At 33.5% G+C, this 23,053-nt stretch overlaps 1 protein-coding gene across 1 annotated transcript in view; it reads left to right on the forward strand.

Annotated features, from left to right (window-relative positions):
* CASD1 (CAS1 domain containing 1) overlaps positions 1 to 23,053 on the forward strand; it is a 52,213-nt gene that overhangs the window by 23,656 nt on the left and 5,504 nt on the right. Inside the window, 12 exon segments of the mRNA XM_030307967.1 lie at positions 256 to 300; positions 732 to 855; positions 2,468 to 2,682; positions 4,274 to 4,696; positions 5,732 to 5,821; positions 12,697 to 12,816; positions 13,788 to 13,944; positions 15,347 to 15,426; positions 17,744 to 17,845; positions 20,309 to 20,395; positions 20,397 to 20,450; positions 21,004 to 21,081. Coding sequence (XP_030163827.1) covers positions 256 to 300; positions 732 to 855; positions 2,468 to 2,682; positions 4,274 to 4,696; positions 5,732 to 5,821; positions 12,697 to 12,816; positions 13,788 to 13,944; positions 15,347 to 15,426; positions 17,744 to 17,845; positions 20,309 to 20,395; positions 20,397 to 20,450; positions 21,004 to 21,081 — 1,575 coding nt within the window.

The raw sequence follows: 23,053 nt of genomic DNA on the forward strand, positions 1-23,053 counted from the left end.
TTGGGCTTTTTTTTTAAGAACACCAAAAAATTAAACATACAAGCTTCATGCTATTCTGTATAACTACATAACCATGTAAGGTTTTAGGCATTGGATGTGCCATCTTGTTATAATGAGAATCCAATAAGGAACTCAGAAAATTAAAATGCATTTAGAAGAAAGAACTTTAAATTTAAGGCAAAAAGTAAGTGATGTTACTTATATTAATTCCCATAACTGGATAGAACACTCTTATAAAGATTTTTCTTTCTTTAGGATTCTGTTGCAAAGCCCCATGTGATTGTAGCAGGAGCTGCCACAGTAAGTTATTATGCGTATTCTTGCATACGGATTTTTGTTTCATTCTTAAGGACACGCTGAGGAAAAGTTAACTTATGTTAAATAGAATTCTTGATTGTACCTATATTTCAATTACTATTTCTATTATAATTAATGAGGCTGATTTATTTTAATGAAACAATTTGAATAAATTTAGTAAACTTGGTGTTAAATGTCAATATTATTTTATTTATAAAATTACATTCTTCTTGAATGTCATACATTGAGTGTCTAATGTTATATCAGCTTTTTTTAATTGCCTTCATAGATTTCATGAAATAATTTGACGAAATTTTATTCTAATGTTGAATAAAAGTGGAGATTATCTTAAAATAATAACTTTCGTTACAATAGAGCAAGTTATAATTTTTCTGTGGTAAATGCTGAATTAATGCTTATTTTTTATTTCTTAGTGGTCTATCAAGATTCACAATGGTAGCAACGAAGCTCTTTCCCAATATAAAATGAACATTACCTCCATAGCACCACTTTTAGAAAAACTGGCAAAGACTAGTGATGTTTATTGGGTCTTACAAGGTAAGGAATGAACAAATGAGTAATGAACAAATGTCATTGTGTATATATTTTGAAGCATGGGTTTTTTATTGTCTCCTGTTTCAAGAAGCAGAATTACTCCTTTATAAGGATAAATCTTGAAATAAGGTTTGCAAAATTAGAATAAATTTGAGTTATTTGCTTTCCTTTTTTGAACTTAAGGAAGAGATAAACTAATAAATATAATAAGTGAAAATAAATAATAAATAAACAAAAATATCCTTCAAGGAGCCTCAGCATACAAAATGGCTGCAGCATATAACAAAAAGAATAAGTTCTCAAAGATAAATGAGATATTTACCCCTGATTTTTATTTCTTACAAAGTATATTTATGGTGATTGGGAAATACAGAAAAAAATTATTAAGTCTGTTTCATAATATTAGAGTCATTGGAAGCAAATAAATTCTGGAATTGACAGAATGTATTTAAATTCATACCATCTAGTTTATACTTGGTAATGAAATTCTTTAAGAGAAAGTTGACATTAGATCAAGTCATTTCAGGAGTTTATTGAATGTCCATTATTTAATGTCTAGCACTATATGAAATTGCCTTGGATATTTTAGCAATTCAACTGGCTTGTCAGAAACTCTTACAATTATTTCCAAATTGAATGTCAAGTTAAACGGAACAGCAAGAGTAGTGATAATCTATTCTGCAATCTATATTATTTACAAACTCATTGTTAACCTTTCTTTTACTAAAATGAGAAAAAAATTATTTATGGTAAGTGATAAGGGACTTTGATCCTCAATAATATTACCTTCCAATTGTATAAGCAAAGCAGTGGCAGGAAAAAAAAAGATTGACTGTTACTCTTAATTAGGCAGTCTTCCCCATTCCAGTTTTATTTATTTTTTTAAATGTTTGTTGATTTATTTTGAGAGAGAGAGAGAGCATGCGACCAGGGGAGGGGCAGAGAGAGAGGGAGAGAGAATCCTAAGCAGGCTCCATGCTGTGAGCGCGGAACCTGATGTGGAGCCTGACCCAGAGCTTGATCTCAGGGATCCATGAAATCATGACCTGAGCTGAAATCAAGAGCTGAACATTCAGCCAATTGAGCCACCCAGGCACCCCATTCCCCGGTCTAGTTTTCAATTCCCATTGCCCAGTGGTACTCAGTATCCCCAAATTTTAAACTCCTAAGATATGCTAGAACATAAAAATATTTCCTGAAAGCTGTGTACTAAGATAAGAGAGGGATAAAAGTTCTTTAGATTTAATTTTTTTTTTAATGTTTATTTATTTTTGAGACAGAGAGAGACAGAGCATGAATGGGGGAGGGGCAGAGAGAGAGGGAGACACAGAATCGGAAGCAGGCTCCAGGCTCTGAGCCATCAGCCCAGAGCCCGACGCAGGGCTCGAACTCACGAACCGTGAGATCGTGACCTGAGCTGAAGTCGGACGCTCAACCGACTGAGCCACCCAGGCGCCCCAAAAGTTCTTTAGATTTAAAAGAGATATCGATTGATTCAAAGTATCTGAACTTTCACAACAGAATATGAAGTACAATCAGTGAACTTGCATGATCACTAATTCTATCAGTAGGGATTTTTTAAACGTGTTTTTAAAAATATGTGTTTTGTGTACAGATCCTGTTTATGAAGATCTATTAAGTGAAAATAGGAAAATGATCACTAATGAGAAGATAGATGCCTACAATGAAGCTGCAGTCAGCATTTTGAATAGTAGCACCAGAAATTCTAAATCAAATGTTAAGATGTTCAGTGTTTCTAAATTAATTGCTCAAGAAACCATCACAGAGTCTTTGGATGGCTTACATCTTCCTGAATCAAGCAGAGAAACTGTAAGGATTCTTGTATCTATCAGGAGATAGAAACTACAATATCTTATTAGTTTTAGCTATAAGTCACTATAATATGGTAACAAACAACTTATTATAGTCTTAATTACTTGTAGTTATTCTATCTAAACATGCACGTAGAACTAATTTTGCTTTTATACAAGTGAGAATTTTAAGTAAAAGAAGGAAAGAAGTTATGGGAGGGAGGAAATGAATCTTCATTTATTGAGTGCTCCTCACTCTTAATATACCTTGTCTCCTAAGCTTATAAGTTCTCACCACACTCCTGTTTAAAAACTACTGTATTATGTTCTCTTTGCCTTAAAAACCTTAAATGTGTAAGATCAAGCTTCTGTGAAGAGCACCTTTTTAAAACATGTAGCATAATTTTTATTATTCTCTTATCGTTATTTTACCCTAAGTTTTATACGGGCTACATAGTAGTTACTGAACAAATCCAGACAGATGGAAATAGGTTAAATAAGAAAGAGAACTGCATGGTTATAAATTGTCACATACAGTACAGCAGATATTATTTAGTTATTGTTTTCTTATAAAGGAGTGATTCTTAATCTTCTCGAGAATCACATAACCCCTTTGAGTATTCTGTAAAAAGGAATAATTCTGTTCCAGTCTTGCAGAAATGCGTGTTTGTGTGTGTATATGCATATACACACACATGGTTCTCCATATACTTTAAGGGGCTTTGTGGACCCCCTGGAACTGGTTAAGAACCTTGGGTTGGAGTTTGTAAGCTAGTATCTTCAAGATTGCCAGGTACAGAACTTCCTGAAGTTGCAGGGCTAAAAGTATGAGATTGTCTAAATAGTTGAGTATTTTGAACGTTTAGGCTTAAAAAATATAATCATCTTAGAGTTCCAAAATTGCCTAAACTATAAAATTTTTATAGAACTAGACTTGATTGAACTTTCAACTAGGCAGAATCTTGGCAGCTTATCTAGGAGATTTGTGCTATAATGAAACCATGTTGAAGATTCCACATTTTATTTAACATTAGAAATCTTAAAACTTTATAATTCTAAGTGCGCATAAATGATAAACCAAATGAAAAGCATATTACAAATATTGTTAGCTAAGAATTAATGATTTTTCGGTGGCAGTAATTTTACATCTTTTTTTACATCTAAAGACTGGCACTCTATCTTAAGTATCCTGCGAGTCTGCTAACTAAAATTCTTTGGGCTTTGACATCTGTCAGTATTTGTTTTACCAAAGGTCATGGCCCAATAGCCATGAAATCAGTGTTTTATTTTTTTTAAGAATAGAATAGAAAAATGTCAGAGTGCATTCTAGATAGTAAGGATAGATATTGTTTCCTGTGGATGTGTTCTGGGTCACATTATAAAATGAATGTTTCATTATGGATCATAGTCCAAGAAGTTTGAAAAATCCTGAACTGGCTATTACAGATTAAGGAATACCATTATTTGCATGAGTGTTTGGGAAATGGTAGCAAAAAGTACAAAGGCATTTTAGTTTCGGTGCTGAAAAGTCAGTAATATTCACAAGAGAAAATCTAATGCAAGATACATTACTGACAAGATAATAACCAAATAACTTGATTTGTTCACAGAGTGCAATGATTCTTATGAACGTGTATTGCAATAAGATTTTGAAGCCTGTAGATGGTTCCTGTTGTCAACCTCGGCCTCCTCTTACCCTCATACAGAAGCTAGCTGCTTGTTTTTTTACTTTATCTATTATTGGATATTTAATTTTTTATATAATTCATCGTAACACTCATCGGAAGAATAAGCCATGTACTGATTTGGAAAGTGGAGAGGAAAAGAAAAATATTATCAATACCTCTGTGTCTCCTTTAGAAGTACTTTTACAGTCTTTCTGCAAACTTGGCCTGATAATGGCTTATTTCTATATGTGTGACCGTGCAAATCTATTTATGAAGGAAAACAAATTTTATACACATTCAACTTTCTTTATTCCAATTATCTACATCTTGGTTTTGGGAGTATTTTACAATGAAAATACTAAGGAGGTAAGAGTCATTTTCTTTTTAGCTCATGTTAACTCTTTCATCTCATTGTAAACTCTAGATTAAAGAAATAATAATCATGTATCATGCCAGAATATTCAAACACATATATAGAAGAGGACAAAAGGATATTGTGGTTGTACTTTGCCTGGTGGACTCTTAACAGTTGCTTTTTTTGAAACAGTTTGGAAGAAATTCAGAGTCACTTAAAGATTGTTGAAAAAATTGGTGAATAAGGATCTGTGAAAAAGATGTCATGACTTAGTGTTATTTTGCCTGTTTGGGGATAGGGAAAGTGGAGGTGTTCCCAATTTTATAATGGTCTACAAACATGAGATACTATTATCTTATGTAAAGTTTTTAAAAAGTAACTAAAAAATATAATTAACAAATGCCTATATGCACAAACATTTTATATTTATATAGCTATACAGACATGTATACACACAAATTAGAATTTATGTAATAATGTGGGCACTGCTTATAATAGTCTGAATTTCCTGTTTTCAAATTGTTGTAATTGCTCAGAATATTAGCGTAACTTCTTTTTAAGGCATGATTTATTTGAATTAATAAACTCTCTTGTAAGAAGTAACTTTCATATGAGGATGACTAATCATTTTTTTCATCTCCTTAGGAAAATAAACTATAATAATGGACCATTTTTTCACAGTAAAATATAAGAGAACTGTAAGATCTTTTCTGGCTGAAACTCCTAAGATTTTTTTAAAGAAAATTATACAATGCCATTTTTTAGACTAACAAACACATCTGTCAAACTTTAAATGTAATCTTCATATAAAACCATGAGTAGCAACTTAAATATATAAAATCTCCTTTAGTTTATATTAATTCTCCAATTCATATTATATTGAAATAGTTTCATTATATCTCTTATCAAATAAAATGACAATCTTTAATTGTTTGTTTTTCTCCAAAGTTCTTTTAACAGAAGCATTAGCTTTATGTCCTATAAGAAAAATTTACTTAATAATACCTTCATAATGAATTGTAAAACAGACTGGTTCTTTTCCACAGACTAAAGTGTTAAATAGAGAACAAACGGATGAATGGAAAGGCTGGATGCAACTTGTGATTCTGATTTATCATATCTCTGGAGCAAGTACAGTAAGTATTTTGAATTTAAATTCAGAAAATATAGGAAACAGTGGCATTTTAATGTTTCTTTAAGGGCACCACCTCTTTTGTGTTTTATATTCTTGACCGTTTAGAGACCCATTTTATTTTCTACCCAACCTTTATGCCTTCCCATTCTTCTCCTACCACCTGACTCTTTGAGAATGTATAGTCTTAAGGCAATAATGTATTAGTAATACCTGGCCTTAATTTTAATTGAGTAGAAACAGCTGATAACCTAAGGGTATTAATTCATGCCACCCTGTTGGACAGCTAATTTAAACTTAGGAGGAAACAATGTAGATGACACTTAATTGCAAAAGATTTCAAATAGACAAGTTACTATCAAAAGAAATCAAATTAGATGACTATATTTATATTCTACCCTTACTTGTATTTTATATTGTTACACTTACAGAGTTTAAAAACCTTAGAACTCTTTTCCTCCATTATTCAAAGAACTCAGGTACTAATGGACTACCATTGTACCATTGATGTGCTGTACCTGGACAAAATCATTTTTTCCTTCTTAAAAGATAGGATTCTCATGGTCTCAGGACACCCTGGATTTGACAGGAGTAAAAAAAAAAACAAAAACAAAAAAACGTATTCCAAGTTGTAACATTCCAGCTATGTTGCAATTAAAGCAGACCTTGGAGGGCGAACCTACATCTAATAACTACTTTTCACGCAAGTTTTATAGTGAAGGTACAAACCGATTTCTATAAAATATGCTTTAAAACAATTATGGAACTACTGAACTGTTTTTTATTGTTTTGTTTACACAAAGCACACATCTGTAAATAGTATTTGAATTGGTGATAAATTGAGATAAATTGAGATAAGAATTTTGTCCAGACAGAAGTATTTTGAAATTTCCAAAGTAGCAGTTAAGAAAACAAATAATACTGAGGTTTTCTTCAGATATCTCCAACAATTTGGAAATAATATTATTCTTCATTGAATCTTTTTGTTATTTTCAAAAATTGTCCATGATTTTATGGATGGTTTGTTTGAAGGGCAGAAGATAAAGGAATGAAGTATAATTTTTACTGAAATTGTATGGCTATGATGTGTATATTTGTGGCAGCAGTGAAATTCCTGTCGCGCTGCAACTGAAGGGGACCTATTGAGTTCAAGTTGGTACAGAAGATTGAAGACAGTAAAAGAAATCCGAGGCAAGGGGGGATGAGGATAGTAAGACTGTTTGTAAGCCCAGCTCAGAATTTGGAGGATAGATTTGTCAGATTCTCTAAAAAGTCAGTAGAGATGAATATTGAATCCTAGAAATACCCCTGACATATGAATAAAGATTAGATTAATTTGAGAAGGAAAAAAGTCTTTTGTTTTAAGAAAATGCCACTTAGAGACATAATTTATTGCTGACATATTAAAGGGTGATACTCCTATTTTAAAAAAATCAGATAGAAAGAATTAATGGCAGATTAAGTTCCTCAATTCAGTGATTCCAGAAAGAATTTGGATCATAAAAGGATGAAGGTAATTTGGCATTCTGTTATAATCATTTGCCAAGCTAGCATTCTAATTCTAATATATCTTAGACTACATCCCAATATATCCTAAATTACAGTTTTTAAAAATCTCTGTTCTGAAAGGACATACTTTTCATTAACAGACCATTTGTTATGATTAATTAACATATTCCTGTTCTTTTATATAATAGGATTTTGTGGTTAAAAATTACCTGTGTCTACATTAGCAAAGCATAATTAGCATGGGTTAGAACATATTTTGGGACCTGATTCTTGGATATTTGAGGGATTACCCTCATTAAAAACCTTTTTTAACTGCCATGGTTATTTTAATTACATAATCTTAATGTTTTTTATTTTGAGTAAAATATGTTAAAATATGTCAAACTTTAGTTGTGCCATGTTTTTATACTAAAATAGAAACCATAAAAAAATACAGAGAATTCTTAAAATAATCCAGATGGTCTAGCAGATTGCAATTGTTGGTATAAACATTCTTTTAAACATAATTTATAGGAAATAGGGATAAAACACTGTGAATTTAATATGGAGAGTACAGCGAGTTAGGTCTATACAGTAGATGATTTTGTGTTCCACTGTGGGTTTTTTTTCCTTTGGGAGTTCGTAAGTAACTTTCATGAAAGGATCTGAATAAAAGATCTTGAGGGAAAATTTGTGGGACTAGAAAAAGAACAGAATCTGAAGCCAGCCTAGCTATTAATTGTAATGCAGTTAAAATTCCAAACATATTTAATATTAAAATTTTGTTGTAGTACTTGACTCATGAAAGATAAAAAGAAAAATAATTTGGATTACAGGAGACAGAAGAGAAACGACAACTAAGTGCACTGTATGATACTTGATCCAAGATTCCTAAAAAAATTTGTTTTTAAACCATAGAGGATGTTACTGGCACAGTCAGGGATATTTGAATGTAAATTTTACAATAGATACTGTTATAGTAATACTAAATCTTGGGTTATTAAAATGATATATGATTATGTAAGAAACTATTTTATCTTCTTAGAAGATACTTGCTAATATATTTAGGAACGATGTAGTCTGCAGCACTCTTTAAAATGGGTCAGCATGGTATATGGATATCCATTGTATTATTCTTACAACTTTTTTGTTGGCTTAACATGCATTAAAATAAAAACTTGGGAGAAGTATTACATGAAATTTTCAATAATCCAACATTGGCAAGTACTTGGCAGATTGCTGTGATAGTGTTTGTTTAAATGAATAGTATTTACTTTTTAAATGTAATAACCAAGTCCGAAGTTTGTAGGCCCAGCCCCAGTCTTGAGGGGATTTCAAAGCATGTTTGTGGACAGTGATTAAAGTGATTGGGAATAGTTAGCCTAGGTTTGACAACTATTTTCAGATACTTGTAGAACAATCAGATATAAGAATCAGTGTATGCAAAAGGCTCTAAGGCTAGACTCTCCATTATGGAAGCCGCTAGACACATGTGGCTGTTGAGCACTTGAAATATAGCTAGTTGGAATTGAGATGTGCTGTGAATGTGAAATACATACCAGTTAAGTATGATTAATTGTGATAAATGCATACGAAGTTCAAAAATTTAGCCTAAAACATATAAAATATCTTATTACATGCTCATTACATGTTAGAATGAAAGTATTTTGTATATATTCAATTAAATACATTATATTTATTAAAATTAGTTTCACTTGATTCTTTGAGCTTTTTAAATATTCTGGTAGCCATATTAAAAGTGTACTATGTGACTTGCATTTTATTTCTATTGCATAGCATTGCCCTAGAAGACTGAAGTTGGTAGCTTTTACATAGAGTTAGATTTCAACTTTTCTTGAAAAGGAACTTTATGGTAGTAAATGGCCATCTGAAAATGAATGGATTGCCTTGGGAATTTGTACATATTCTGCTGTTCAAAGTGTTCAGATACTTGAAGGGAATATTTTAGAGTGCTTTCAAGAATGAGGTAACAGGCTTAGATAAATCCTGAGGTTATTTTAATACGACATTTCCTACCTTCATCACTGTGATTCTAGTAGCTTACACCTTCATCTAAAATTTCTGATTTAACGATAAGACATTTAAAAAGAACTAATGATGAAGGGCAATAAATAAAAACCCTGTTTGATATATAGATGTCAGTGCTGTAAGAACTCTGAGGAAGGAAAAATGACTTTCATCTGAGAGTAAAGATAGGAAATTTTTGAACAGGGCTCTAAAGAAGAATAAGATTTGAATAAGCAAAATATGGTCACAAGAAGAATATTCCAGGGTAGAATAAACAGATAAACAAAGGAAAGGTGACAGGGAGGCACAAGAATTACTCTAGGAGACAGAGAAGCCTAACAGTTTGGCTAGAGTAGAAGGGGTATTGAAGAGTTTATGACCTATTATAAATTCAGGGCTTTTTGCCTTCTCAGAAAAGAAAAAGATGTGCTCAAGGGTGCATTCAAGGATATATACAAAAGATGCATACGTTGAAGGACTCATAAAATCCATTTAAGATGTCTACTTATTTTATTTTTTCCTATAAGGTATCACTTGGAAAACATACATTAACCTGAAGTGGCCATAAGTTTGTCAATGCTGGATAATCACAGAGTGATCAGATGCATCTATAAAATAGGAGCCAAAAAATGTTTACATAGATTTAGTAATTATCCCTAAAAGAATAATCTTATAATTGCAAGGGTTGGATGTCACTGAACAAGCCTTTTAAAGATCATTTCAAGGGGTGCCTGGGTGTCTCAGTCAGTTAAGCATCTGACTCTTGGTTTCAGCGCAGGCCATGATCTCGTGGTTCCATGAATTCAAGCCCCGCATCGGGCTCTGCACTGACAGTGCGAAGCTTGCTTGGGATTCATTCTCTCTCTCTCTCTCTCTCTCTCTCTCTCTCTCTCTCTCTCTCTGCCTCTCCCCCACCCACGCTATCTCTGTCTCTCTCAAAAATGAATTAAAAAATAAATTTAAGAAAAGATTATTTCAAAACCAGTGCACTAGTTGTGTTGTGGAGATCATGATCATACACGTAAAAGAGTGGTGGCTGATAGACAGGATGAATGACAGCATTATAGGGTTATGAGAATTAGGAGTTATAAATGAGATATTTCCAGTGATTCCCATAAAATATAGATCAGAAATGTGTTACATTTCATTTAATTTAGAAGTGAAGATAGGAGGGGTGCCTGGGTGGCTCAGTCAGTTAAGCATCTGACTTTGGCTCAGGTCATGGTCTCACGGTCCGTGAGTTCGAGCCCCACGTTGGGCTCTGTGCTGACAGCTCAGAGCCTAGAGCCTGTTTCAGATTCTGTGTCTCCCTCTCTCTCTGACCCTCCCCTGTTCATGATCTCTCTCTCTCTCTCTCTCTCTGTCTCAAAAATAAATAAATGTTAAAAAAAGAAGTGAAGATAGGATGCTCTGAAAAACCATGGGAAGTTATTCTAAGCATCTTGGTCATGAGGTAACATTGATGTAGGAGAGTAAAATAAAATTGTTTTAGAAATTAAGAGTTGGGAGCACTTAGGTGACTCAGTCGGTTAAGTGTCTGATAGTTTCATCTCATAGTTTAAATTATCTTGGCTCAAATCATGATCTCACGGTTCGTGAGATGGAGCCCTCACATCAGGCTCTGCATTGACAGTGGAGACTATCTGGGATTCTCTCTCTCCCTCTGTCTCTCTGCCCCTCCCCTGCTGGTTCGTTCGTTCATTCTTCTCTTCTCCTCTCTCTCAAAATAAATAAATAAACTTAAAAAATTAAGAATGGGAGGGATTATGAAGATAAAAATCTTCTGCACAGCAAAGGAAACAACCAACAAAACTAAAAGGCAACCAACGGAATGGGAAAAGATATTTGCAAATGACATATCGGACAAAGGGCCAGTATCCAAAATTTATAAAGAGCTCACCAAACTCCACACCTGAAAAACAAATAACCCAGTGAAGAAATGGGCAGAAAACATGAATAGACACTTCTCTAAAGAAGACGTCCGGATGGCCAACAGGCACATGAAAAGATGCTCAGCGTCGCTCCTCATCAGGGAAGTACAAATCAAAACCACACTCAGATATCACCTCACTCCAGTCAGAGTGGCCAAAATGAACAAATCAGGAGACTATAGATGCTGGAGAGGAGGTGGAGAAACGGCAACCTTCTTGCACTGTTGGTGGGAATGCAAACTGGTGCAGCCACTCTGGAAAACAGTGTGGAGTTTCTCAAAAAATTAATAATAGACCTACCCTATGACCCAGCAATAGCACTGCTAGGAATTTATCCAAGGGATACAGGAGTACTGATGCATAGGGGCACTTGTACCCCAATGTTTATAGCAGCACTCTCAACAATAGCCAAACTATGGAAAGAGCCTACATGTCCATCAACTGATGAATGGATAAAGAAATTGTGGTTTATATACACAATGGAGTACTACGTGGCAATGAGAAAGAATGAAATATGGCCCTTTGTAGCAACGTGGATGGAACTGGAGAGTGTTATGCTAAGTGAAATAAGCCATACAGAGAAAGACAGATACCATATGGTTTCACTCTTATGTGGATCCTGAGAAACTTAACAGAAACCCATGGGGGAGGGGAAGGGAAAAAAAAAAAAAAAGAGGTTAGAGTGGAAGAGAGCCAAAGCATAAGAGACTCTTAGAAACTGAGAACAAACTGAGGGTTGATGGGGGTGGGAGGGAGGGGAGGGTGGGTGATGGGTATTGAGGAGGGCACCTTTTGGGATGACTGGGTGTTGTATGGAAACCAATTTGACAATAAACTTCATATATTGAAAAAAAAAGAATGGGAGGGAAATAATATTTCTAAATTATGTTTGCATATATTTTAATATACATTTTTTGCTAAATAATTAAATAAGTAGTTACACAACAATTTACAAATCTAAAGTCCATGTTTTTAAGGGGGCCAAAAATGTGGCACTTTGTTTTTTGTTTTTTTTTATCTTCTCACTGGGAAAATGTGAAATCCAGAGTTATCTCATATTCAGCATATCTGATGATTAATAACTATGGATATCTTATATTTAATTCTAAGTGGAGGAAATACACAAAGTGTTTCACATTTATTAACTCCTGCATTCCTCATAAGAACCTTGTTATTCTGCATTTTAGAAAACTCGGACTTAAAGTCCTATAGCTGGTAAGGGGCAGAACCAGAATTTGAATCGGGTCTGATTCTGAAGTCTACATTTTTTTAATGCTTGCTCTGTGTTGCCTAACTTTTGAACATAAATGTTTTTATTGAGCTTATACCAACTGGTAATGATGATCCATTGCCTTGATTAAATATACTGGTTATGATGTTTCAAAGTATAGTTAGTGCCAACATATTTTACCTATTTATTTTTTGTCAACAGTTTTTGCCTGTGTACATGCACATCCGGGTTCTGGTTGCTGCATACCTATTTCAGACAGGGTATGGGCATTTCTCATACTTTTGGATCAAAGGAGACTTTGGAATTCATAGAGTCTGTCAGGTAGGGATGATTTCAGTTCTTCTTCTTTCATTTTGACATGAAAATATGAATATGGTCATTATAAGGCCACAAATAATTTGAATATGACATGCACTTTAAAGTTATGTTATTTCTGTGTTCTGTGGTTAATAATTCGAGATAAATATTTTATTACTGAGGGAAGGGAAAATGTAATTTAAGTGAATGTCTAATAAAAGGACCGGTACTCAAGGGACGACACTGCTAATTCACTTCAGTTTTATAGAAATGTACAGTTACCTGGAATTATTATAATACGCTATGTTTTCTTTAAGAAGAGGATTAATATTTACTAAGTTTCCACCTTGTGATGGACACTTCCTGAACATTATTTATCCCTCATTACAACCCTGAGTTGTGATCTTCATGTTTACAGAAAGGACACTGAGGCTCAGAGAGGTTAAATAATTTGCCTATGGTCAGATAGTAAGTGGTACAACTCTAATATCAATCTGCTTAAACTCTGTGTTCTTTGAGTGACATTACACTGTCTGACATGACTGTTAACAGAGGTCCCAAAGTCACTTTTTCATTTGAGTAATATTATTTTGTATCTATGACAACTCTCAACTTAATCCTAAATGTGGTAAATCAACATCAAACAGATGAAATGGACACCCTTTTGTTGAGGTAATCTAATCTCTGCTTATAAACCATAGCCTTAGGAAGGAGACTTATGATTCTCTCCCTACATTTAGCAAGATGACAGTTGCAGCCAGAGGACAGCTCAGGTTGGTGTTTTACTTGGATTTAGTTAATATAATGATGCATAAATATTTTATATTCAACTCTTCACAGTGATTGTAGAACAAATGTAATTTTAAGGATTAGTAAAATATACTTGCAGTTATTACTTTGGTCTTAAATAAACGTTTGTACTCTGTCAGAGAGAATCTGTCTTTGCTCTTCCTGCATACCTGGAATGAAAACCATTTTCTTCTCCTTTTTAATAGGTCTTATTTCGTCTCAATTTCCTGGTAGTGGTGTTATGTATAGTAATGGATCGGCCTTATCAATTCTATTACTTTGTCCCCTTGGTCACTGTATGGTTCATGGTCATATATGTTACTTTAGCACTATGGCCACAAATAATCCAAAAAAAAGCAAACGGTAAATATACTCTCTTACTGTTAATAAATATATACTTTTCATGTACAAAATTTATTTCTCATTGTTAAAGGCTATTTTTTATTGAGACATAGTTTAAATTTATGTGTAGTTTTGATATTTGAAACTTTGTTCTTAAACTATGTTTCCAAAATGGTACAGCTAAATAATTCAAGTAATATAACAGTGCAGATTAATAGTTTGCATGTCTATTGTATGTATGTGTTTTTTTTAATCTAAATTTTTCAAAGTCGTTTTACACATCAGCTGATGCAGCATTTGTCAGACTGTCCTGTACAGAGCCCGAGTGAAGACCACTGGAGGAGAGGAGAGCAATCCAATGGGGCTCCAGGCCCTTATAGCCTTCTCTCGTCTTTGGCAGCTCTGCTTTATATATTTTACATGTATTGATATTTTTGGATAAACATTCACTTACAAAAAGGCTTTTTATGTCAGCCAGGTCTAAAGGGCACTAATATAATTTACCCTCTAGACAACTCTTTACACACTTACTGTCAGCCTGTTGTGCATATAAAGAAACCTGAGCGTCCAGAAGGTCGTCACCTTCAAACTCCACATAGCCAGTTACTGGTCATATTCAAAGTGAGGCCACATTCATTTCTCTTCATGCTTTTTCCCCCTGAAGATCATATCATTGAAATAAAAGCTTCCCTTTTTTGGAAAAATTAAAAATTGTTGTTTTTAGTAATTTTTAACTTAACTCTTTCAATCAAATATTATATATCAAAAATATCTTCCACTGACTTCCATTATAATGTCAAATAACTTTTTCAGGAAAGAGTTGAGTTCCAGCCTTTAATCAAGTCCATTAATGTCGTTGAATAGCCTTTGTACCTTAATCCCTCGACACAAGCCTAACATATTAAATTAAATCAATATATATAAACTATGAACACGTAACTTAAAATATGCATACTTTAAAATACATTTTAAGGTTAAACCTTAGTCCATTAGGGAGTTCTTAAGCTCTTTCCTTGAAACTTTAATGTTTAAGCAGTGTTACCTAAGCTATATTCAACAGGAATGTTTGTTAGAATTACATTGAACATATTGACATATTTTTCTAAATTTTGTTGTAACTTTGAATAGTAAATGGGTATAATTGAATCCAGGAGATATTTTCAGATATATTTATCGTGGATGAACAGGAGATATGTAAGGTGTCAGGTGTGGGTTGTGGCCTCATTCCTAGTGAGGACGGTCCGTCTTTTCCTTTTTGCCCTTCTTACAGTTTATACCACTTACATATATTTTATGTATCCTATAGGCAGCCTTTGATTATTGTAAGGACTGTGCAGAGTATTAATACATTAAACAGAGACTATTTAATATGTTTTTTATGTAAATTTATACTTTTTAGTAAATTAAATGTTTTCTCTCTTAGGAAATTGTTTCTGGCATTTTGGCTTACTGTTGAAACTAGCCTTCTTGCTGTTATGTATATGTTTTTTGGCATATTCTCAGGTTTGTACAGTCTTTTCAGTTTATATTTTGTTCTATTTTATTTTAAAGTTCAAGTCAAAGTATGTAAGAAGAGTCAGAGCTTTTTTTTAGCTTCATTTTTTAATGACTGTAATAAAAGTGTCACTCTGTAGTTGACTACTCAGTGTAGTTCTTTTGAGACCTATCTACTTTTGTTACCACTGTTTTTGTTGTAAGAGCAATTTAAAGCTCTTCCTCTGGCAATTGTTCAAAATCCATTTTACTTGACTTTGATCAATCAGACGTTTATTGAATGCCTCTTATAAGACACTACTCTAAGTGGAGATCAAAATTCTCTTGACAGAATTTGCAGCTTGGTTTGTGCATTATTCATTGCTTCAAAGTGTTACTTGACTTTTCCATAACTGCATAGACTAAAATTTTGGCAGTTAGTAAAACCAACTCAGGAGCAAATGGGTTTGTATGTATGCAATATGTTTAATTTAATAAAATTTTTGGTCATTTTCTTACCTCTACCCTTTTATCCCCCTCTTATGATGGTTGAGATGTTTTCAGCTACTTTAGCAAGGTGACAAATTCCTACCTGCTGGTCAGTCCATCAGACAGACGTATTATTTGGGCAGTATGATCTTTATAACTAAATATTTTAATTTGAATGCCTGTAGTTGTGACTTATTCTGTAGTTGCTCCCATCTCCAACATTCCCTGTCTTGTACTTAGCTGTGTCAGGTGCAAATGCCATATAAGCATCGTGTGTATGTGTGTGTGTGTGTGTGTGTGTGTGTGTGTGTGAGAGAGAGAGAGAGAGAGAGAGAGAGAGAGAGAGAGGGAAAGAGAGTGGTCCTATAAAGCTGGTTTTTATTAGTTTGTTTTTGTAGGCTTTCATTCTTATTTTCATGCTTAGAAATAAAGCATTTTTATTTCTGCCTGACCTGCAAGGTTTTTTGCAGGAGATTTATAAATAATAAGGAAACAATAGCAAACATATGAAGAAATAGCCAGGTAACTGCAACAGCTACTTGACACTTATTCATTAAAATTCCAAACACTCTGTGGTGCATCTGAGGGAGACAAGGGAAGGTGAACCAGAGGTTCAATAAAGGTTTCCCCAGCTTTGGATTAGTGTACAAAAGAAAAAAGTACATGGCCCAGTGTAGCCCAGTGTCTTTCACAAAATGGGTGCTCACTAAAAACTTTTCTGTTGATCACATAAATAAATTTTTAATCGGAAATAATATGTTAAGTGCTAAATACATATATGATCTATAGGACCATGTATTTCTAATAGATACTAAATATTTCTATATTTTATTTGATATTTATATTTCTGTACTTCATATCAATATTTATGATCTATAAGTACTCTATATTGCAACTCTTGGTAAGAATCCTCTATTTTCTGAGGCGCAGATTTTGATAGGACCTCTGTTTAATAAGTTATAGGTATTTTAAATTCTTAAATGGTTAAATGGAGGATGCTGTATTTTATTAAAATAATAAAGTTCTTATAAAGATTCAGCATTACCTAAAATACAATGCTGTTTTCACTTTTTTGGTTTTTAATAGCCTTTTTAAAAATTGTTATGTTACATTTTCTATGCTATGGCAGTAGGTCTAATAATGGAGATTTCCTTCAAAAAGTTTGCCGTCCTTCTTTAGTCTGGGAATTGAGGTTTTGTTCTCTTCTTTGAAAGACTTCATTAATGTGCAGGAATGCACCCAAGACTTCTGCCCTTTCATTCCCAGATTTTCCAGGCTTGTCAGATTAATAAGAGAGTGCATTCACTAACTTGACCAGAGTAAAATTGTAAACTTTGTTTCAAAGGCTGGTAATGGCATTTGGGTATGGTTGATTAAGTAAGGTGACTAATTCAGAGGATTCTTTTAATTCAGATGGTTGATTATAGATTATTAAGGACATTTAGAGAAGGAAAAACTGTATTTTAACTTTAACCATCATTCTTTAGGATATTGATATTATAATGGCTGAGGTCTTTTGTATTTTGATGTTTTGATCAGTAAATATTAGCTGCTTTATGTAATAGATTAAAAACCTTAAATGGAAGAATTTTCCAGTTACTAGCTTACTTTTTGTTTTAATTTTGCAGTCTCAGTAGCCTTTCATGTGCAGTGAAAGTAAGTTAACAAAAAAGTTTTAAGTCATCTTTATTAGCCGTTAGTAAAATAAATTTATTTTCAAATGAACGTCAAATGAAAGAATTTTTAAATTGTGAATGACTTTTTTATAATCCTAATAGAAAACTATAATTTAGAATAGAGTTAGAAAACAAGTATTGACTCATACCATCTTATTTGTGTTCTGCATTCCTTTTCTCAGGGTGCATTTGAGAAGATCTTTTCTCTTTGGCCATTGTCCAAGTGTTTTGAACTGAAAGGGAATGTATATGAATGGTGGTTCAGATGGAGGTTAGACCGTTACGTATGTATTTACCTTGTGATCTTTTGCCATTTCAAATTAACGCTTTAAAAGAATTATTTGGAAAATTATAATTATTTTTATTTAGTTTTAGTATAAGGAAGTATGTTGACTTGGTAAATTAAAGCAGCCCTCCTCCCATTTTTTTATAGTGGAGAGAGGGTAAGCATGTGTGTGTATATATATATATACTTTATAGTATATAATATATATATATTTATATATATATATGAGCAGGAAAATACTGTAAAAATGTTGTCTATAAAGTGGCCTTTCTTTGAGACATAATTTTGATTTACAAATGACCCTTTATAGGGGCGCCTGGCTGGCTCAGTCAGTGGAGCCTGTGGCTCCTGATATTGGTGTCATGAGTTTGAGCCCCATGTTGGGTGTAGAGATTACTTAAATAAACTTAAAAATAAATGATCCCTATAAACTTAAAAAAATAAAATGATCCCTCATATATGTGTTTCGGCCATTCAACACAATATTTATTGAACCCTAGTATATGCTCTAGATGTTGGTTTTATGAGGAATATATTAGAGAAAGAAGACATAACCACCAGGCTTCTAAGCCTTACAATCTAGTTTAAAACCCAAAGTTACTATTTATATTTAGGTACTAAGTTATATACAGTATGGATTTTGTGGTAGAAGTGTGTAAAGAAGAGAGAACAGTGTCATGGGTGATTCCGTAAGTTTAATCTTGAAGGAAAGATTCAGTTGGCCAAGAAATATCGAGCACAGCATTTGGAAAATAATGGACAATGAATAAATATTAATTACCTCTCTTCTCTCTTTCACTTTTTTTCTTCCATACTTCACTCATCCTATTTTTCATTCAACAAAGATTTTCTTTTTTTATCTATTTAAAAAAAATATTTTTAATGTTTATTTATTTTGAGAGAGAGAGAGAGAGAGAGAGAGAGAGTGTAAGCAGGGGAGGGGCACAGAGAGAGGGAGACACAGAATCTGAAGCAGGCTCCAGGCTCTGAGCTGTCAGCACAGAGCCCAACAGGGGGCTCAAACTCATGAACTGCGAGATCATGACCTGAGCCGAAGTCAGATGCTTGACTGACTGAGCTACCCAGTGCCCCAACAAATGTTTTCTTAATGCCTATTTTGTGCCATTTCTGGTTTCCAATACCTATGCACTTTCCAGTATACTACATTGCACTTCAAAACCACATATAAATAAAAAGCTTTGCTAAAGTCTTGCTACCAACTTCTAAATTCTCAACCTAGTCATTAGAGCAATCTACTATGATAGTTCACTTTAAACCTTTGTTTAAAAAAAAAAGGAAGCTTTATGTGCTTTCTGGTCTACCATTTTTTTTCCCCATTCTTGTGTGCATATGTTCCTTCTTAAAAGCATGATATTGGTGATATTATTGTTGTTTTATTTGATTGAGAGTATCAAGATAAAATGTGTTTTATTTTGGTTGAGCATTTAATTTTACCATATGTCTTCAAAATAGTTTATTATTGTTGTTGTTCTTTTTTAAAGTTTAATTTCCAGTATAGTTGACATATAGTGTTATATTGGTTTAAGGTGAACAATACAGTGATTCAGTAATTTTATACATTACTCAGTGCTTATCATGATAAGTGTACTATTAATCCCCTTCACGTATTTCACCCATCACCCCACCGACCTCCCCTCTGATGACCACCATTTGTTCTCTGTAGTTAAGAGTTTGTTTCTTGGTTTGTCTCCTTTTTTCTTTGTTGGTTTGTTTTGTTTCTTAAATTCCACATATGAATGAAATTATATGATATTGTCTTTCTTTGAATGACTTATTTCACTTAGCATTAAACCCTCTAGATCCATGTTATTGCATAAAAAGATTTCATTCTTTTTATGTCTGGAATAGTATTCCATTGTGTGTGTATATATATATGCACACATCTTCTTTATCCATTCATCTATTAATGGGCACTTGGGCCAATTCCCGTATCTTGCTATTGTAAACAATACTGCAGTAAACATAGGGCTGCATATATCTTTTCAAATTAGTGCTTTTGTATTCTCTGGATAAATACCCAGCAGTGGAATTATGGGATCACAGGGAGTTCTACTTTTAATTTTTTGAGAAAACTTCATACTGTTTTCCACAGTGTCTGTACCAGTTTACATTCCCATCAAAGTATACAAGAGGTCCTTTTTTTCCCACATTCTCATCAAAACTTGTTTCTTGTGTTTTTATCATTATTTTGAACTTCTCTTTATTTCTCACTTGTGGCTGAGACTGCTCAAAATGAACCAGCTTATCTCATATTGTTGCAAGAGCTGTGGATAGTTTCTAACAATCCTTGATTGTATGTCATTTCTTGAAGTTTAAGACTTCATTCAATCTTTAAGCTTTTAACCTACTTACTTTTGTATATATTTCCTTATTTCCAACTATTTCTGCTACGTACTGAAATCTAGCTGTTTAAAACAAATTTTCTCTTCTTATTTTTTAGGTAGTCTTTCATGGAATGTTGTTTGCTTTCATTTATCTGGCTTTACAGAAGCGTCAAGTACTTTCTGAAGGAAAGGGTGAACCTCTTTTTTTCAAACAAAATTTCAAATTTTCTATTGTTTATTTCAGTAGTTTCTTTCTTGGTAAGTTTCAAAGTGTAATCTTCTAGTTTTCCAAAATCCCTAAATGGTACAGAATATTAACATTAAGAGATAGGGATTCAATCAATTATTTTAATAAATCTTACTTTTAAAATCCTTTTTCTCCATTTTCTTCTCATTGAACATAAATGCTAAGAGAATGTATATATGTGTGTGTATATATGGCATGTGTTAAATATGAAGAATAACTGAGGACTCAGTGAAAATGGAAATTTGTAAAATTGTAATAAATTTGGGGAAAAATAAAATGTGAGGTGTTTGACAGGAAGAGTGATCATTGCCTCATGATCACTATTTCCAGAGGAGCACAGACCTGTGCTCCTCTCTGTCTGCTTTCTTTTACTTAACAGTTGAACATACCAAAATAAGTGATGACCGAACCTGTGGGCAGCTTTCACTAAGGCTTTTTAAATACATAATGGAGCATAATGTTATTAACAAAACAAAACAAAAAGTGTGTAGATTATGAGGAAGCTGCTTCATTGAGTCATAAGTATTTTCAGGAACTGATCCATATATATTCTTTTTGTTTTAGACCTATTCCATCTGGGCTAGCAGTTGTAAAAACAAAGCAGAGTGCAATGAACTCCACCCATCTGTATCTGTGGTGCAGGTAATTATCCTGATTTAGGAAAAAAAAAAAATGTTTTTCTTAATTCTTGATAAGAACACAGTCTTTAGAAGCAGAGAGATTTGAGATCAAACTATAAAATGTAGGTATATTATTTAATCATCCTAACCCCTACCTTCTTTTACTGTACAGAAACCTTAAAATTTCTTTTAAAGGGTTGTTACGTGAAATGTATGGAAATTGTCAATATTTGTCACTTAGTAGGCATTCAGAACTTGTCAACTCTCCTCATGTTTGCTTTGTCTTCATTTACTCATATTTCTTTATTAAATCATAACTATCAATGTGTTAAGTACCATGCTACATGTAAGAAGTTTAGTGTTAAGATATTTATACAGCTCCTGCCCTCATAGAATTTATGGTCTAGTAGAGATATGAACCAGTAAATATTCGTTAATTTAACATTTTGTATGCATTTAACAAATATAACTATGCACTAATATTATGCTGGGGGTATTATAGACATAGTTCCTATCCTCCCAGAGCCTCCATTCTTCCATTACAGATAGTAATCATATAATCACCACATAATTATAAAGAGTAGCATATGATGCTACAAGAGAATATAGTGAGGGGATATGACCTAGTTGGAGTTGTAGCAGGCATGGTCTGGGGTCAGAAATTATTTCCCTAGAAAATTAAGTTGAGAATGGGAGGACAAAGGACAGCAAGAACTCAGGCCCTGTGATGGAAAGGGAGCAAATTGACATTCAGGAAATTTACAGAAAGTTGTTCAGGCTAGAATTCAGCCAGTATCTGGAGAAGTGTTTGGTAGCGACTGAGAGGTGGGCAGAGGCGAGGGGCAACTCAAAGCAGATTGACATTTTGTAGGGATACCTCCCGTTGCCAGTGATGATAGGACATTGTGATAGTGTGGCGATGGTTAAATACAGGAAGCTTTGGAAGCATGTGGGGTTTCTTCTCAAGCTATCTTGGTATCTGAGCAGGGTTCTTAGAGAAAGTAGTGTCTAAGCCATGACCTAATAAATGAGTAGTCCAGCAAAGAGGAGCAGGGATCATTTCTAGAGGATCTTCTCTTAGGTCTTAAGTTCTCTTCAGTGCAAGGAACTATTTTATTCCTTTTAAGCCTCTATATAGTCAGTAGAATTGAGCATGTGACAGACTCTTAAAATGTAATTGATAATGAAATTTTAAACATTATGCTGTAGTCATGTGGGATTTTCACAACTTCTGTAGACAGTAATAGTGCTTACCAGTGATACCATATTTGATATCATTTCTGTTACTCATAATGTCATTTGATATCATTTCTGTTACTCATAATGGAAGGGAGGTGTTACCGTTCATGATGCACCAATACAGAACAATATAAGAAGAGCTAAGGGAAAGAGTAGATACACATACAATAACAGGCAAGCACTGCTAATCCTTATCGCCTTCCTTTCCAGTCACTACTCTCTACACACTTCTGTTTACTTAATAGTTTTTCAGTGAGGGCCTCAGGCCCTCTGGTGCAGAGGAAAAGAATGGACAGGGAGCATAAATTGAAGCAAGTACTAATTTTATTAGCAGCTACTTCTTTTCAAGGGACCCAGTCCCCTACTGTAAAAACCGGATCATCCAGGGAGCCCCAAATTTTACATCCTTATCACACTTCACTCTTATTTTCAGATGCCAAAGGGTAACATAGGTGTGAGGGTATAGGTGTAGATGTGTGTATATAGGACATTGTGGTTTTTAAAAATTATATATAAGAATGTGTACCTTTAGCATACTTATCTGAGGGAGCTTCTTAAGATTTTAACATGTACAAGATTCCTAGTTTTCTGTTAGAAAGTATTTTCCCAGCCTGACCTGCAGAAGGCTTATATATCAAATCCTTTTTTTTTTAATTCAAGTATAATTAACAGTGTTATGTTAGTTTCAGGTGTATAATATAATTGTTCAATAATTCTATACTCTCAATCCTTCTATCTGTTTCACTCTTGTAGAG

The sequence above is a fragment of the Lynx canadensis genome, chromosome A2 (assembly GCF_007474595.2).
Source record: "Lynx canadensis isolate LIC74 chromosome A2, mLynCan4.pri.v2, whole genome shotgun sequence".
NCBI lineage: Eukaryota > Metazoa > Chordata > Mammalia > Carnivora > Felidae > Lynx > Lynx canadensis.